This window comes from Stegostoma tigrinum, chromosome 9, assembly GCF_030684315.1.
Source record: "Stegostoma tigrinum isolate sSteTig4 chromosome 9, sSteTig4.hap1, whole genome shotgun sequence".
NCBI classification, from domain to species: Eukaryota; Metazoa; Chordata; class Chondrichthyes; order Orectolobiformes; family Stegostomatidae; genus Stegostoma; species Stegostoma tigrinum.
The window spans coordinates 78688063-78704785 of NC_081362.1; the positions used below are offsets into that span (position 1 = coordinate 78688063).

At 41.6% G+C, this 16723-nt stretch overlaps 1 protein-coding gene across 1 annotated transcript in view; it reads right to left on the reverse strand.

The window, feature by feature from the left end:
• Positions 1-10093, reverse strand: part of ryr2a (ryanodine receptor 2a (cardiac)) — a 684685-nt gene extending 674592 nt beyond the window's left edge. The window contains exon 1 of the mRNA XM_048535805.2: positions 9940-10093. Within this exon, the coding sequence (XP_048391762.2) occupies positions 9940-9987 (48 nt within the window). The 5' untranslated portion in view covers positions 9988-10093. The remainder of the gene's footprint in view (positions 1-9939) is intronic.
• Between the last annotated feature and the right edge of the window lie 6630 nt (positions 10094-16723).

Below are 16723 nucleotides of genomic sequence, written 5' to 3' on the forward strand. Positions count from 1 at the left end.
GGATTGGCCACGCTAAATTGCCTGTAGTGTTCAGGGGTGTGTGGGTTATAGGGGAATGGGTCTGGGTGGGATGGTTCAAGGGGCAAGTGAGGGCTTGGTGGGCCAAAGGGCCTGTTTCCACACTGTAGGGAATCTAATCTAATCTAAAACCCACACAGACACAGGGAGAAAGTTCTTATTGATCCCGTGCCCTTTATGAAGTATTTGTCTTTCGCCACTCCCTGAATGAAAATCAAAATCAGACGGGCTGTCAAATATCTCAATGAAATATCAAGTAATTTTAAATTAATTATTAACATTTACTTGGTACAGTGATTTCAGGGCAGTGGCATTACCATTCTTGCTCTCATCGAAGAAAGAATGTTTTTAAAAGTGATTTCCAAACCCAAATGTTGGCCTTTGGGGAAGGGACATAGGATTATTACTTAAAGTTTTGTTTAAAGTTGCTTGAGGCAGAAATTTTTGCATTCAAATTTGGTAAATTAACATTTGTACAAAAACTCTCTAAACAAGTATCAGTAAATCAGCAAAAGTTTTGTGATTAATTCAGTTAATCCCAATAATAGCTCATACTAGTAAAGAATAAATGCTTGTCTATATCTCAATCTATATCTAAATTTTATCATTTATAAAATAAAGAAGCATTACCTTTGATTTATAAACATCTCATTAGGGAATCTAACCCAGATTATACCAAACAACAAACAATCTACTTAAAGGAGTCGAGATCTTTAAATGTCTCTTTGACAATTTGAAGCACATTACTTGACACCTGAAGTGAGTTCTGAGAACAGATTTCCTATTTTTAACTCCTTCCTGGGCTAGCATTTAATGCATGTCCCTAGGTGCCCTTGAGGTGGTATTGAGTTGCCTCTTGAACTGCTGCAGTTTTTGTGCTGTACATAGACACCCACAAAGCTGTTCGGGAGGGAGTTCCAGGTTTCTGACTCAGAGATATAAAGGAACAACAATATATTTCAAAGTCAGAGTGGTGTGCGGCTTTGAGGGGAACGTGTAAGTAGTGTTTTTCCCACATATCTGCAACCCTTGTCCTTTGAGCAGGAGGTGGTGATGGGTTTGAAATGTGCTGCTGGTGATTTTCTGCAGTGCACCTTGTAGATGGTGTACGATGCGACTTGTGAGCATCATTGGTGGTGGGAGTGAATGTTACTGGGCGTGGTGCCAAGTGGGCTGCTTTGTCCTGGTTGGTGTTAAGGTTCTTGAGGGTTTCTGGAGCTGCACCCATCTAGGCAAGTGGGGAGGATTCCACTCACCTGAGCCTTGTTGTTGGTGTACAGGCTTAGGAGAGTCAGGAGAAGAGTTTCTCACTACATTGTTCGTGCCTCTAACCTCCTCTTGCAGCCACAATATTTATACGGCCACTCCAGATCCGTGTTGTGTCAATGACCACCCTTAGACTGAATTCAGTGACAGTAACATCAGTGAATGTCAAGGGATACTAGCTCAGTTCTCACTTATTGGAGATGGTCCTTGCCTGGAATTTTTGTGGTGCAAATGTTGCTTGCCATTTTTCAGCCCAAGCCTGCATATTGTCCAGGTCTTGCTCTATTTGACATGGACTGCATTCGTATCTAAGCAGTCACAAATGCTGCCGAACATTGTACAATCATTAATGAATTTATGATGGAGGAAGTCATTGATGAAGCAGCTGAAGGTGGTTGGGCCTCGGATACTACCCTGAGGAACTCCTGCAGAGATGTCCTATACTTAAGATAACAGATAAAACCACAACCATCTTCTTATGTGCCAGGTACGATTCCAATCCCATCGACGCCAATCTTGCTAGGACTCACTGATGCCACACCTTTGTGGACTTGATGTCAAAGGACTTGATGTCAAATGTGGACTTGATGTCTCTTCACCTCTAGAATTCAGTTCTTTTCGTCTGTTTGTGAACAAAGGTTGTAATGAAGTCTGGAGCTGAGTGGCCCTGACAGAGCTCAAACTGAGTGTCACTGAGCGGGTTATTGCTGAACAGACGTTGCTTGCTAGCACTACTGAAGACAACTTCCAGCAATTTACTGTTGCACACACAAATACAGGCCAAACTTTTAACAATCTCAATAGTCAAAGCTAGCAAATAGAGAACATGAAACATTTAAACCATCATTGTTGCAAAGTTGAAATTAAAGTCAGCCAAACACTTTGTTCATGAAATGTCTTGATGGTGCATTCTTGAATTTTTCTAGGTTCCTTCAGACGATCATCATTTCTGAGCAGTTCACACAATGTGGCATCCACATTATCCTTGAGCAGAACTTGCACATTACACTGATCATTAATGCATTCCTTACAAACAAAATCCACAAGTGTGTACTTTCCATGACATGATAAAAGCAGTGACCAGATGTTCTTGTACTATCTTGTATTCATGCACTCAGCACATTAAAGCTAGTGAACAATTTTGTTCGGTTGCTGTCAAAAGGTAATGTAATTGAGAGAATACCCTTAAATACTAGGAAGAGTTTAATTATAGCTTCTCTATCAGCATTCACCAATTAACAGCTGCAACATAATATTTTGACTATAACATCTCAAATTTACTCTGAATTCAGTTTGGTATTTATGCATGTTCCATATTCAGGACAAAAATACTAATTGTGGCACCAGTATACTTGGCTGCTAAAACAGCTTCAGACCACCCACTTACTCTGGCATCGACATAACTTGTAGTGCATCCCCTCACCCAAATCAGATTTATATTGATGTTAGGTCCAGCAGTGCAATCAGTTTCATTTCTTCCAGCTCATCTCTCAAAGCAAATTACTAGAATTGAACAGCAACTATATCACAAGTAGTATTTTTGCTGGTGTCAAACAAGGTACGGTAATTAAATATTTTTCCAATGACCAGCACTCGTATCACAATTAAATTTATGAAAAAATCAACTTGGTATGTTGATCTTAGCTATCATCGCAGAATTATTATTGTGCAGAACGAGGACATTTGGCACATTGCACCTGTACCAGAATCAGTTTGTTAACAAAATTGAGAAGAAAATCATCCAATCTGTACCTTATGTTCGTATTTCTCAATGTTTTTAACCATTTCTTGTGTGCAAATCACTGCCGAATATTGTCACTTTGTATAATATCACAGGTTGCATAATCCCGTATCTAAGAATGGATGTGCTGGAATTGGAGGGGGTCCAGAGGATGTTTACAAAAATGATCCCAGGATGAAGGGCTTGTCATGTCAGAAACAACTGAGAACTCTTGGTCCGTACTCAATGAAGTTTGAAAAGATGAGAGGGGATTTCATTAAAACTTCCAGATTACCAAGAAGTCTGGAAAGAGTGGCTGTAGAGGAGATGCTTCCACTAGTAGGAAAGACTAAGACCCCAAGCCACAGCCTCAGAGTGAAGGGATGAAACTTTACAACTGGGATGTGGAGGAATTTCTTCAGGCAGAAGGTGATTAATCCGTGGAACTCTTTGTCACAGGGGGCTGTGGAGGCCACATCATTCAGCGCATTTAATACAGATTAAGATTAAGAGAGGCTCTTGATTGGTATGCGGATTAAGGGTTACGGGGAGAAGGCAAGACAATGGGGTTGAGCAAGATATGATCAAATGATGGAGCAAACTCAATGGATCAAATAGATTAATTGTATCTTACGGTCTTACTATACATAAAAACTTAGTGAGACTTTACTCAGAGCTCTATTCGTGCTTTTCATACTATAGAAAGGATATAGAGGCAGTTGACAAATTAAGATGGAATTCACCAGTTTGCAACATTTAATTCACATTGTTACAGCAATTTAATTACCAGAAAATAGGATTCCAGGTCAGTCATAAAAGGTAGCCTAACATTTGTGCGTACCTTTGAAGACATTTCAGTCTTTTGGTAGTGGCTCAACTGATTGTATTCATGTCTCTTTTCCGAAGGCTGTGTATTTAAGTGCAACCCCACAGGCTCATGTCTGTAGCCTAGGATGGCATTTCAGTGCAGTACTGAGAGAGTGCTGCACTGCTGAAGGTGCAGTCCTTTAGATGAGATAAGAAAGTAAGGCCTACCAGGAGAATGTAAAAATCACAGGCACCTTTTGAAGAATTACAGCAAAGCACTTCTGCTATTATGGCCATTACTACATTTAAAAAATGACCTGCTTGTAATCACACATGCTGTGTGCAAACTCACTGCTGCATTTCCCACTTTAGAACAGTGATTAACTACAAAAATATTTAATTGAATGTAAAGTATTTTGTGATGTCAAAAATGATACTATGGAAGTGCGAGTTCTTTCAAGACTCAGAATCCTTTGTATGAAACATATAAAAGTTTAATCTCGCCTCTTCCAACATTCTCCTTCTTAGAAGAGCAGGAAACATGTTATTAAGTACATCCACTATCAATATCACTATTTGTCTGCCTCAAAGTGCAATCTATAAAGGCAATTCTGATATAAAATCAGGTGGCAAGTCTACATTCAGGATATTTATGTCCTTTATCAGCACAAACTGTCCTTTAAGTACATTTTAGGAATGCAACACTATGTAACCAGATTACTGTTAAATCACTCTTATCACCGCATTTGCAGCACACAGACAGTTCTTATCACAAGAATATTTTACGCAGAAGAGAGGTGTTAAAATAAAAGCAATCATCAGATGCTTGCAATGGATGGTATGGAATGAAAATAGGTCATGAACAACATTGTGAAACTTGCAAATTAATGGGCTAAGCAATAAAATTGATGGTTTTACAACAACAATTTAATGTAAAATCTAAATTACTATTCGATACAGGCTTTTTTTTAATATTCGTGTTTTCAGCTGTACACTGAGATATACAGCAATATGCAACGGAAAGGTTCTACACTACCAGTCTCTGTCAACTAGTGTTAATTGGAAATGTTGAAAACTAAGAAGATTAGGTACATATATTTGGTTGTTGTCTACTAATAACTGCAATATAATTTATCACGCAAGTATGAAATAAAATATGTACATTTTGCCACACAGTATTCTGTTCATTATACATGAATTAGTCAATATTTTTATGAACAGGTCCTCATTTATTTTAACACCACGAAACCAGGACTTACCGCAACACCGCTATTTAAAGGTTTAACATTGGAGGGTCTCAAGTCATTCAGCTGAGAAACAGGCCCTTTGGTCCAACCAATCCATGCCATACATAATCCCAAACTAAACGAGTCCCACCTTGATCATATATTCCATGGCATTATCAGCAAAATGCTAAATGTTTCTTGCTCACTGGTAATATGACAGTGGTAGTCTAATAGTCAATTAATGTTCAATAACCAAGTGCTTCGTTTATGTTTTTGTTGTTCTCATTGTACCTTTGTCTGTCCTTCTACAGATGTTCCTCCAACTCATTCACACCTCTGATTAGCTTTCTTTCCTCCCACTGCTCACTTTTTTTCCAACTTAAAAAAATGACCTCCATTAGACCCCTTCATCTGTAAAACTACATATACCTGTTACCAGAGCCATCAAAGTATAATTACTTTGCTGAGTTTGGAATAAAAGATTGTAGTCCCTTTCAGCAGACATTGTCTTAGGTCTTCCCCTATGACGAAGATTTCTCTTCATATTCGTGTTTTAATATAGTATAAAGTATTGGAGAGTGTTATGAGCCTACTAGGTTCAGGCTGTCACATGCGTTGATGGTGGACTCACTGTCCTGTTATTGTTTTCTCTTGGGAAATCTAGGTGATTACTGAGAGCGGACTTAAAGTAATAACTGGCTCTTGCTACTTCACAGGACAACTTCAAGTACCAGCCAATGATAAAATAACTTCCAGAGTTTATCTTAAGCTTCTCTCACTATTCAGTACAATCAATCACAGTGCAATCAATTACCAAAATAAGTGGGCTATCTTGCCTAATGCAATCGCTGTGTGATTGATTGCATTAAGCAAGATAGCCCACTTATTTTGATCTCTTCTCCTCTGTCCATCCCTCTTCTTTAACCGCACTAACATTGCTAATGATAGAACTGGAAAGATAATGTGTTGGAAGCAGAAAATCCCAAGGTGTCTTTAAACATTAGACAATTGACACAACTGATCTATACCACAATTTTCATCCTGCTCACTCAAAACTGGCAAAAATTGAGAGGCAAATCTGGTTAGATCTCCAGCTTTCCATTTTGAAATTTAAGGAAGAGAGAACAGACTTCATTTTAGGATAAACACAAATCATTTCGGCACGTCGTGACATATCCAATGATCCCTGAAGGTAGCAGGGTAGGTAGATAAGGTTTTTTTCTCTTTATTCGTTCATGAGATGAGGGCATTGGGGGCTCGGCAGCATTTACTGCCCATCCCTAATTGCCCAGAGGGCATTAAAGAGTCAACCTCATTGCTGTGGGTCTGGAGTCACATGTTGGCCAGACCATGTAAGGATGGCAGCTTCCTTCCCTAAATGACATTAGCAAACCAGATGTTTTGTTTTCGACAATTGATACTGGATTCACAGTCTTCATTAGATTCTTTATTCCAGGTATTTATTGAATTCAAATTCTGCCATCCGCTATGGTGGGATGCAAACCTGGGTACCCAGAACATTATCTGGGTCTCTGGATTAATAGTCCAGCGATAATACCACTAGGCCATTGCCACCCTTTAGTGATTAATGAGGCATGTGGAATTCTTGCCTTTATTAGCTGAAGTATGGAATATAAGAGCAGGAGGTTACACTGGAACTATATAAGTTGCTGGAGTATCACATGCACTTCTGGTCACATTATGTGAAGGATGCAATTGTACTAGAAAGGGTACAGAGGAGATTTATCAAGACGCTGCCTGGGCTGAGGGATCTGAGCTAAGAGAAAAGATTGAATAGATTGAGGTTGTTTTCCTTGGAGCAGCAGAAATCAAGAGGGGATCTGAGAAAGGTAGACCAGATTGAGGAAGATAGATAGGTGATTAGTAACACACTTCTTTCATTAGTGAAACCAGGATTTAAGGTAAGATGTAAAAGGTTAACAGGAAAGTTGAGGAGAATTTCTTTTCACTCAGAATTATAGAATCCTTACAGTGCACATAGAGGCTATTCAGCCCAGTGAATCTGCATCTGACCCTATCCCATAACCTTACATTAGCCGTGGCTAATCCACCTGGGCTGCACATCCCTGGACAGGGTAATTTGATGGCCAATCCACCAAACCTGTATGTCTTTGGACTGTGGGACAGCCCGTAGAAGAAACCCAGGCAGACACAGGAAAGCTCTGACAGACTGTCACCCAGGGCTGGAATCAAACACTGTGAGGGAGGAGTGCTAACCAGTGAGCCACCATGCCACCCAAGTTTTGCCATGGGGTTGCTCTGTATGGTAGGGGAGTGGGAATCTGGCAATCACTGCCTCAAACAGTAGTTGATTCTGAATTTCTCGTAACACCTGAAGCAGTAATTAGGTAGTCATTCGTATTACCATAGCCTCCAGGGCTATGAAGTGAGAGCTGGAAAATGTGATTAATATAATCAGATTTTTGTTGACTGGCACGGAAACAAAGGGCTGAACTGCCTCCTTCTGTGCTATAAATGACTATAACTATGAATCTAAACAAAACAGGCAATGCAACAGTTAATAACTAAAGAATGATCAGTACCTATATCTGTACTGTTCATGGTCACCCAAAGCTGCTCATCAGTTTAATTTCTGTAGCCCCACAATGTCTTTAGTTCGTAGTTCCTTCTTCAGTTTGCCAAAAAGGAATGGCTCAAATTGTGCAGTTCTCTTTTTGTGATCTATATACAGATCCTGTCCTATAATCCAAAACACAGTGCTACATACATTAAGCAGAATGCACCATTATGGAGGAGCTCCCAATGCAAGACAACAGTGAATGGGCTCAGTGCACATTCTTTGACAAACATTGTGGGAAATGTTGCTCAACAAATAGGATCTACAGACACCAGGCTGTCATCTACAAAAGCACATGAATCATCAGTATGGTTCCAAGGTCATTGTGAGAATTTAAAATTAAGACTATTGTTCGTTTTGCAGGTTGATATTCCTTTGGGTAAAAATGAATAACCATTCATCACTTTCATTGCTGGCAATGAATTAATCTACAGAAATTTTGTAGGTTTTTTTTGGTAGCTTAGAATTTGTCTTAATTTGTTAATGTTGATTGCATGCATTTCATTATTGAAACATTACAGTAACAAAATGATGATAACTGAAAACTTCAAGATTTGGTATACTGAGATTGAGGTATTCAGATTTAGCTATACACAGCTTTTACACTACACATTTTTGAAGGCTTAATACACTTGATTAATATAGAGAATTAGCATACAGAAGCAAAATCTAAATCTTGTCTCTGTTCATCTGATATATTACAGATCTTGACACCTGACTTTGAGTTGGTTCTGCATTTTAAGTTTTCAGTATATGGATAATTTACTTGCATGTTATATAGGTCTGTAGAAACTAATGGTAATTTTAAATACTAAAACATGATGGCCGGTGTGTACTGATCAATATCAGATTTTAGCCTCTCTGTTAAAATAGGACAAATAGCAGTGTTCTTGTAAATAAAACAATTGAACATTTCTACTGCAGTCAGCTTTCCTTTAACCCGTGCAACTCTCCTAAACATTACAAACATGCATGATATATAACAAAAAAAGTTTGATTCACATTGTACTTTCACTCAAGGTCATTTCATCCAAGTTCAGCATTTTGTTGCAAAGGAAACCTCAGGATAAACGGCCAAAGTCTACATTAGTTAACAGAACATGGGCTTGCCTAATGTTTGTGTAACCCCACTGCTGTATGCTGCGTTGGCATTGCTCTATAAGTATAGTACGTTGCTAAACTTCTAGTCAAATGTAACACCACTAGGTATTCGGATTGTGAACCAATAAATGCCTCTACGCTCCCTTATTCCAAGCAAGCTTTAAAAACTTTGTAAACGCTTTTTATAAATCACTTGAGGTGACATGGAGACGCTAGTGGTCCGTTCAAGATGAGCATGCATGACATATACCACTGTTAAGAAATACAAACACTTTACAACTCGATGCTTGGTTTTCAGTTTTGTGTTATGCTTCACACCTCAAAAAAACACGCATACTCTGGCGATACTTGCGCGAAATTTCCGCATATTTAAATTGTGTAGAGGCGTGCATTAAAAATGCAATGATATGTTTCTGTGAAAATTAACTGCATCGACCCGTGTACAGAGCAAGACGAACCAAAGAACCCGAGCACTGGATATGACGGCTCGTTACGGTTGGTTTGCACAAATACTGAGAGCCAAACGGGGCAACTGCATTGCTTATGAACTGAACAATGAGCAACAGCGGCACCACGGTGACTGCCTGCGTGTCTTACGCATGAAACATGCTCATTAGAGCAACACAGGGCACCAAATCCAAACCTTGCCTCTATCCATCTAACAGTGCAGCCCAGATAACAGCGCTCATTCCCTAACAGCCCGTCAAACAGCATCCCGCTAACTCTTCCGCTAGCCCCACACTACTAAGGAAGGGGGTGGGGGGGGGGAGAAAAAAATTCAATACTGTACTAACTCCTGCTTCGTTCAAATTATAAACGCCATCAGTTATTGTCACATAGTCCGCCCTGGGATGCAAAGATTCTTTGACACTTCATTTCCGCCTCTTTGCAATCACATTTTTTCCCCAGAAGAAATGCACCAGACAGCAGAAGCTTTCCGATTTACTGAGAGAATAATTCCATCCAAGATAAAAGCACCGCGAACACAGCATGCGGTTGGTGACAGCGCACCCGCTAAGTGCAGTGCAGGACTAATACACATTGATTCAAATGCGGCTGAAATAAATCCTCGCGTCCTTTTCACACAGTGGGGTGGGGAGGGTTAAAGAGCGAAGAACACATTATTTAATGGTACGCGAGGTGAGGGAGATGGAAATAATAATGGGGGGATGGTGGTGGTGGTGTGAGAAAGAGGTACTTACAGTTCGTAAGAACTGAATTTCGTCTTCTCCTTCTCCCACCTCAGCCATGACCGCAAGGGAGGGTGATGTGGGATGAGGGGAGGGAGAAGACAGGCGCGGCTGGTTGTCTGTCCCCTGGATGATGGACTCTTATCACAGCAGAGCTGCAAATCCTCCTCTCTTCCCTCTCTGGCTCTCCCGCGCGCGTCTCCGCTCGGGGATTCCGCGAGCGCGAGCCCGAAGGGGTTGCGGGGGAGGGAGCGGTGGTGCGCACCGTCAGATGCTCGCGCTCGCGCTGTAGCAGACCCAGATTCGATTATTTCCAACCCCCCCCCCTCCCACCCAAAAAGAAATGCTGATGCTGGAAATCAGAAATTGCTGGAAAAGCTCAGAGAGCATCTGTAGAGAGAGAGAGAGAGAAAGCAGAGTGACCCTTCCTCAGAACTCCAGTCCTGCCGGGCTTTTTCAGCAATTTCTCTTTTTCCTGGTTTTTTATTAAATCTCTCTTACTTTTGCTCATGAAACTTTCGCCGCAAGCTATTCCGCAAAACCAAGTGCCTGCGGAGAGACATCGCCGAATGTGTCAGGGAAAAAAAAGCTTATCAGGAAGAGGTGCAGATGAGCTACATGCATCTCCTCAAATTGTGTGCAATAATGTACGGGTCGTCGATTTTCTATGACTTAGTGCATTATTTCGTCGCTTTCACTAGTTATAAAATATTCTACCTCCTCCCCCCCAACACTTAAATAAATGGTGATAAATATTAGCATTTTGTGTATGTTTTTTCTTTTGTTGATGCTGGAGAATAAGAAAGAAAGGCTTGTATTGATATAGCACCTTTTTGGATCACAGCTCGCACCCCCCAAAATGACTTAGGTACATAATAAGTATTTTTCTCGAGCATTGTGACTATTGTGCGGAATACAGAACCATCTAGAATGTTAATGACTAGATAACATGCTTTGAAGGGTGCTAATTGGGAAATAAATATTATTCTTCAAAATAGAATAAATATTACTCTTCAGCAAATATTATTCTTTTGCGTTCGCTTATAAGGGCAGATAAGGCCAGGGTTTAACTTGTCATCTAAAAGCTGGTACCTCTGACAGTGCAGTACCTCATCAGTGGTTCACTGGGATGTCACACTTGAACTTTGTGTTCAACTTGGTGTCCACCTGAAAGCTTGTGATTTAAAACAAAGCAGTTGGACTAGAACCTGTTGTCATGTGACTTCTGACTTCATCCACCCCAGCCCAGCACCAGGCATCTCCACATCGTGTTCAAATTTTAGACTCGAATTCTCATTTGACTTAAAGTGAAGAGTGATACCAAACAGATGACAATCTTAGGTATAAGGGGAACTGCAGATGCTGGAGAATCCAAGATAACAAAGTGTGAAGCTGGATGAACACAGCAGGCCTAGCAGCATCTCAGGAGCACAAAAGCTGACGTTTCGGGCCTAGACCCTTCATCAGAGAGGCCAATCTTAAGTAATTTCAAGAACAAAGGTCATTTCTCTAAAATAAAAGTTTGGTAGAGCAGATAAAAGTTCTTTCTGAAAGTTGGAAATGTGTAAGTTTAATCCAGTCTTTCTTTCCCACTTTTTATTTCTCTATCTGCCTCTGATTTGATGTTGAAGTCACCCACTATAATTCACCCCCTCTATGAATGAGTCCTTCTGCTGTTTTGCTTTACCATCCTTAAAGAACACCAATAATGGAGAACGACTTGTTGGTTCATCTGTTTAGGTGGGTAGCACAGCCCTGCATGTCTCACTGCACAGTAATCAAATCATAGTTTCAACAACACAGTAAGCAAAGAAATTTATGCTGAAGATCATATAGGCTAGTCTAATTGACAGCAGATGTAAATAAATGCCTTGATAAGGCACAGACTGACCTGCAAACAGCTGATGATAGTAATGGCAAATGGCTTCTTGAAAAGAGAAGGTGGAGGAAGAGGAAAACAAAGACTTTTTTCACCGCTGGAATTGTCAGGATTGCTAATCAGTACTTCTGCTAGCTTCACCTCTTCATGTTCTTTTCCCCATAAAAATTGTTAAATTAACATGTTGAAGGAATGAACATTGATAATACATAGAACACCAAGAAGAACATGGTATCATCAGACAGCTAAGCAAAACACTTTGATCAAATGATGCTGAAAATAAGGCTATGCTTTAGTGACATTTGGAATTTAAAATAAATTAATTTGGTTATGAAAGTCAAGAATCATATTTAAGGGATTTCATGCCGTCTAAACAGGTAAGGAGCTACTGCCCATTGTAGACACACATTTCCTCAATATGTCGCATTGAACATAAAATGTCTCTGGCTTTATTGTCATATTTGATACTGAGTTTTCATTAGATATGGGGAAGTATAATCTTTCAGTTTATATGGAGTTCACCTTCAAAATTTTTATAATGGATTTCCTTCCCATAGGAACTTGAAATAACTGAAATAAAACAATAGAGATTTTTACTTTTTTATTGTTATTCTTAAGAATCATAAAATTCCTAAGAGTCTGTGTCAGGAATCTGTAGCCACTTTACTACATTTCCAAATGACCTCGTAAGCAGAATCTGAAGCCACAATCATTTGGTGGCACAATGCAGCAACTGCAGCTTGCTGGAAAATCAAATTAGTCTTGCGTACCTCCTAGTGGCCGACTGAAAACTAGCATTAGCAAGTGGAAACAGCACTATTTCGAGCTGGTGCATGAGACTAGACGATCTCTTTAATGTAAAGAGCTCAACAGAATGAAGCAAAAATGGGCAAGTTAGTAGTGGGTGTACAGGCTCAAATTTCAAAGCTCTCTGCTCCCAAGTTCCTGGTCTTGGCTATGATGCACATAAGAGCATCTTGTTCTGGAAGTAATGAAAATCAAAAAGGGCAGGTGCTGATACATATGCCTTGATCACAAGCAGAGCAGTGCCCAAAAGTCATGTTGTTTTCCTCTCGGATATAAAGGCTGAGGAGGTCAAATAACAGAAAAATTGATGAAAAAGTCATTGCATGAAAAATGCCAGTATTTAAAGTACATTCTTGTTGACTTGCAAAAGGAGCAGAGCCATTGCCAAACATTGAATGGATAATATTTTTATCTGTTTTCCTGCATGAAGTTATAGGATTTCCTGGAAAAAATCTGGAGTAATGCAAGAGTAATACCAGTTTTGAAGAAGAGTCTCATCAGACTTAAAATGTTAACTCCATTTCAGTCTTCACGGATGCAGCCAGACCTAGTAAATTCCTTCAGCGTTCCCCGTGTTTTCTGGACTAATGCAAAATTTGTGTCAAATCTGCAACCACCTTAATGAATTTTGCTAGCACTTTGCACATGAAGAACAAGCAAACATTGGAATTTGGCATTCTATGCATCTCCAAAAAATACTTATACAGGACAATATTTTCTTGCATTTGAGGCAGCAAAAGTGTTTGATAACTGAATGGACCCCTATTGTACTTTGGCAGAAAGACTAATTGATGATCATGCCTCACTGTGCCTTGGTGGCAGCTACCCTAAGCTTTAATGTGTTCCTAGACTTTGGAATATGCCAGTCTGCAACATCCACTTGAGGTCAACACTTTGCACTCAAAGAACAAGTTTTGGATGGACCAAAGGGTGTCTTTCACCAAGTTGATGGTCTTCCAGGCATAGCTGATGCTTGTCTTGGTGTGTGTTCCTTGGGAACAGATCGTAGAGCACAGAGTCCTGCAAAGTTACAAAATAATATAAAATGCACAGATAACTTGTATTTATACAATATGTTTGTTATGTCAACAACTATCGCAACAGGTTTGCATGCAGCAAGGTTTCACAAATAATGGTCAGATGAATGACTAATCAATTTATTAGGTGACGTTTCTTGGGGGAGCAACTCTGTACTGTCATCTGAAAACAATGTTTTTTAGTTTTATTTTAAAATGTACCAGAACAAGCACACAAGATCTTAGTGTCTCAGCCAAAGATATTATAGAGTCCCTACAGTGTGGAAACAGGCCATCTGGCCCATACTGACCCTCTGAAGGGCATCCCACCCAGACCTGACCCTACCCCTATAACCTTGCATTTCCTATAGCTAATCTACTGAGCTTTCAAGTGCCTGAACACTAAGGGCAATTTAGCATGGCCAAGTAAGTCAAGTGAGGGTGAAATTGAATGCAGCTACCCTTGCACTATGAGGCAGCAGTGCTAATCACTGAGCCACCATGCCACCCCAAATCATTTCAAACAATTCAGTGCTATCTCTGTACTACACTGAGTTAACAGGAGAGATTAAAACCTGAATTTTCTCCCATCAAGTTGGCTCAGCAGTCCTTTTAAAATAGCAGACAGGACCCAATCCCAGGATTTCCAAGCTCATTCATAGAATTTCTAATTTTCAGGAGTGTCTTTTAAGGCTACAGGCTGATTCGGGTTTCAAGCTTGTACCCTAAGCTGGCCAACTCATTCCAGGGACAGGCATGTCATAGTTCTCTGCTATCTCCAATGAATCCGGCCAGTATTTTGAAAAGAGTTGTGGTTTGTGGCAGCTCAAAGGTGTTGTGAAATATAGACTGCATGATAGGATCCCTTGAAAGGAAGGTTTAAGAGGTCCTCCTCATGTCCTCCACTCATTGTCAGACTGAGCCCCTCCACTCACTCCACCCTCCCCTCTTCACGCCACATAGTCCCAAATTAATTCTGTGCTAGGCTGCACCACTTCCAACACCCTTATTGGTCCCTCATGCCATGTTGCATTATTTTCATGCTATTCACTCACAGGGGTCGGGCAATGCACTTTACTGAGTGTTGTGACACCACCTGATTGGCCATAATCCCTCTTTACTTGACTAAGGACAACCCCCTGTAGCCTTTCAGACATGGCCATTGGTTGAAGCACCTACAATGTGTTTGCTGCTTAAGCAGCTGCCACATGATGTAAGTGTGATAATGACATAGCCTTGTCTTGTACTGCAACACGTGCGCTCCTTGACTGCACAGTGCCAATAGCCATGACAAGCCAGAGTCTCTTGAACTGTACTAAGAACAAGTAGCAATGCATTGAAAGGCAAGGCAAGGCAGTGGTGCTGTTGGCAATGAAGAGACAGAAAAGAGCCATGAGATGCATTTTGTGCAGGTGCATGATACAAGGATGTGTCCCTGTGGTGGAGCAACCTGTCAGGACAGAAACATTACAATGTAATTTATTGGCAAGTTCCAAAGTGAGGTGGTGAAGTGTTGAAGTGTTTTATGAGTTAGCCCAAGATCAGCCATGATGATGGTGATCAGAGTGGCTTTCACTGATGCCTAACCTCTGTGAATGAATGGTGGAGGAAGTCGTTGGCGAAGGAGAGTGCAGTGAGATGTCTATGAATGGGCCTGAAGATGGAGGCCCCGAGAAGCAAGTAATGAGCTGGGTAACTGCTCCCACCTTCATATCTGGAACTGACACTGTCAAGTTTCTCACTAATACCTGGGAGAATCACAAACTACATTTAAATGTTGTATCAGTGATAATGGGAACTGCAGTTGCTGGAGAATCCAAGATAATAAAGTGTGGAGCTGGATGAACACAGCAGGCCAAGCAGCATCTCAGGAGCACAAAAGCTGATGTTTTGGGCCTCGACCCTTCATCAGAGAGGGGGATGGGGAGAAGGAACTGGAATAAATAGGGAGAGAGGGGGAGGCAGACCGAAGATGGAGAGAAAACAAGATAGGTAGAGAGGAGAGTATAGGTGGGGAGGTAGGGAGGGAATAGGTCAGTCTAGGGAAGACAGACAGGTCAAGGAGGTGGGATGAGGTTAGTAGGTAGGAGATGGAGGTGCGGCTTGGGGTGGGAGGAAGGGATCGGTCAGAGGAAGAACAGGTTAGGGAAGCAGAGACAGGCTGGGCTGGTTTTGGGATGCAGTGGGGGGAGGGGATGAGCTGGGCTGGCTTTGTGATGCAGTGGGGGGAGGGGATGAACTGGGCTGGTTTTGGGATGCGGTGGGGGAAGGGGAGATTTTGAAGCTTGTGAAGTCCACGTTGATACCACTGGGCTGCAGGGTTCCCGAGCGGAATATGAGTTGCTGTTCCTGCAACCTTCAGGTGGCAACATTGTGGCATTGCAGGAGGCCCATGATGGACATGTCGTCTGAGGAATGGGAGGGGGAGTTGAAATGGTTCGCGACTGGGAGGTGCAGTTGTTTGTTGCGAACCAAGTGGAGGTGTTCTGCAAAGCGGTCCCCAAGCCTCCGCTTGGTTTCCCCAATGTAGAAGAAGCCACACCGGGTGCAATGGATACAATATACCACATTGGCAGATGTGCAGGTGAACATCTGTTTGATATAGAAGGTCATCCTGGGGCCTGGGTTGGGGGTGAGGGAGGAGGTTTGGGGGCAAGTGTAGCACTTCCTGCGGTTGCAGGGGAAGGTGCCGGGTGTGGTGGGGTTGGAGGGGAGTGTGGAGCGGACAAGGGAGTCACGGAGAGAGTGGTCTCTCCGGAAGGCAGACAAGGGTGGGGATGGAAAAATGGCTTGGGTGGTGGGGTTGGATTGTAGATGGCGGAACTGTCAGAGGATGATACGTTGTATCCGGAGGTTGGTGGGGTGGTATGTGAGGACGATGGGGATCCTCTGGGGGCAGTTGTGGTGGGGGTGGGGTGTGAGGGATGTGTTGTGGGAAATGCAGGAGACGCGGTCAAGGGTGTTCTCGAACACTGTGGGGGGAAAATTGCGGTCCTTGAAGAACGTGGACTTCTGGGATGTGCGGGAGTGGAATGCCCCATCCTGGGAGCAGATGCGGTGGAGGCAAAGGAATTGGGAATAGGGGGTGGAATTT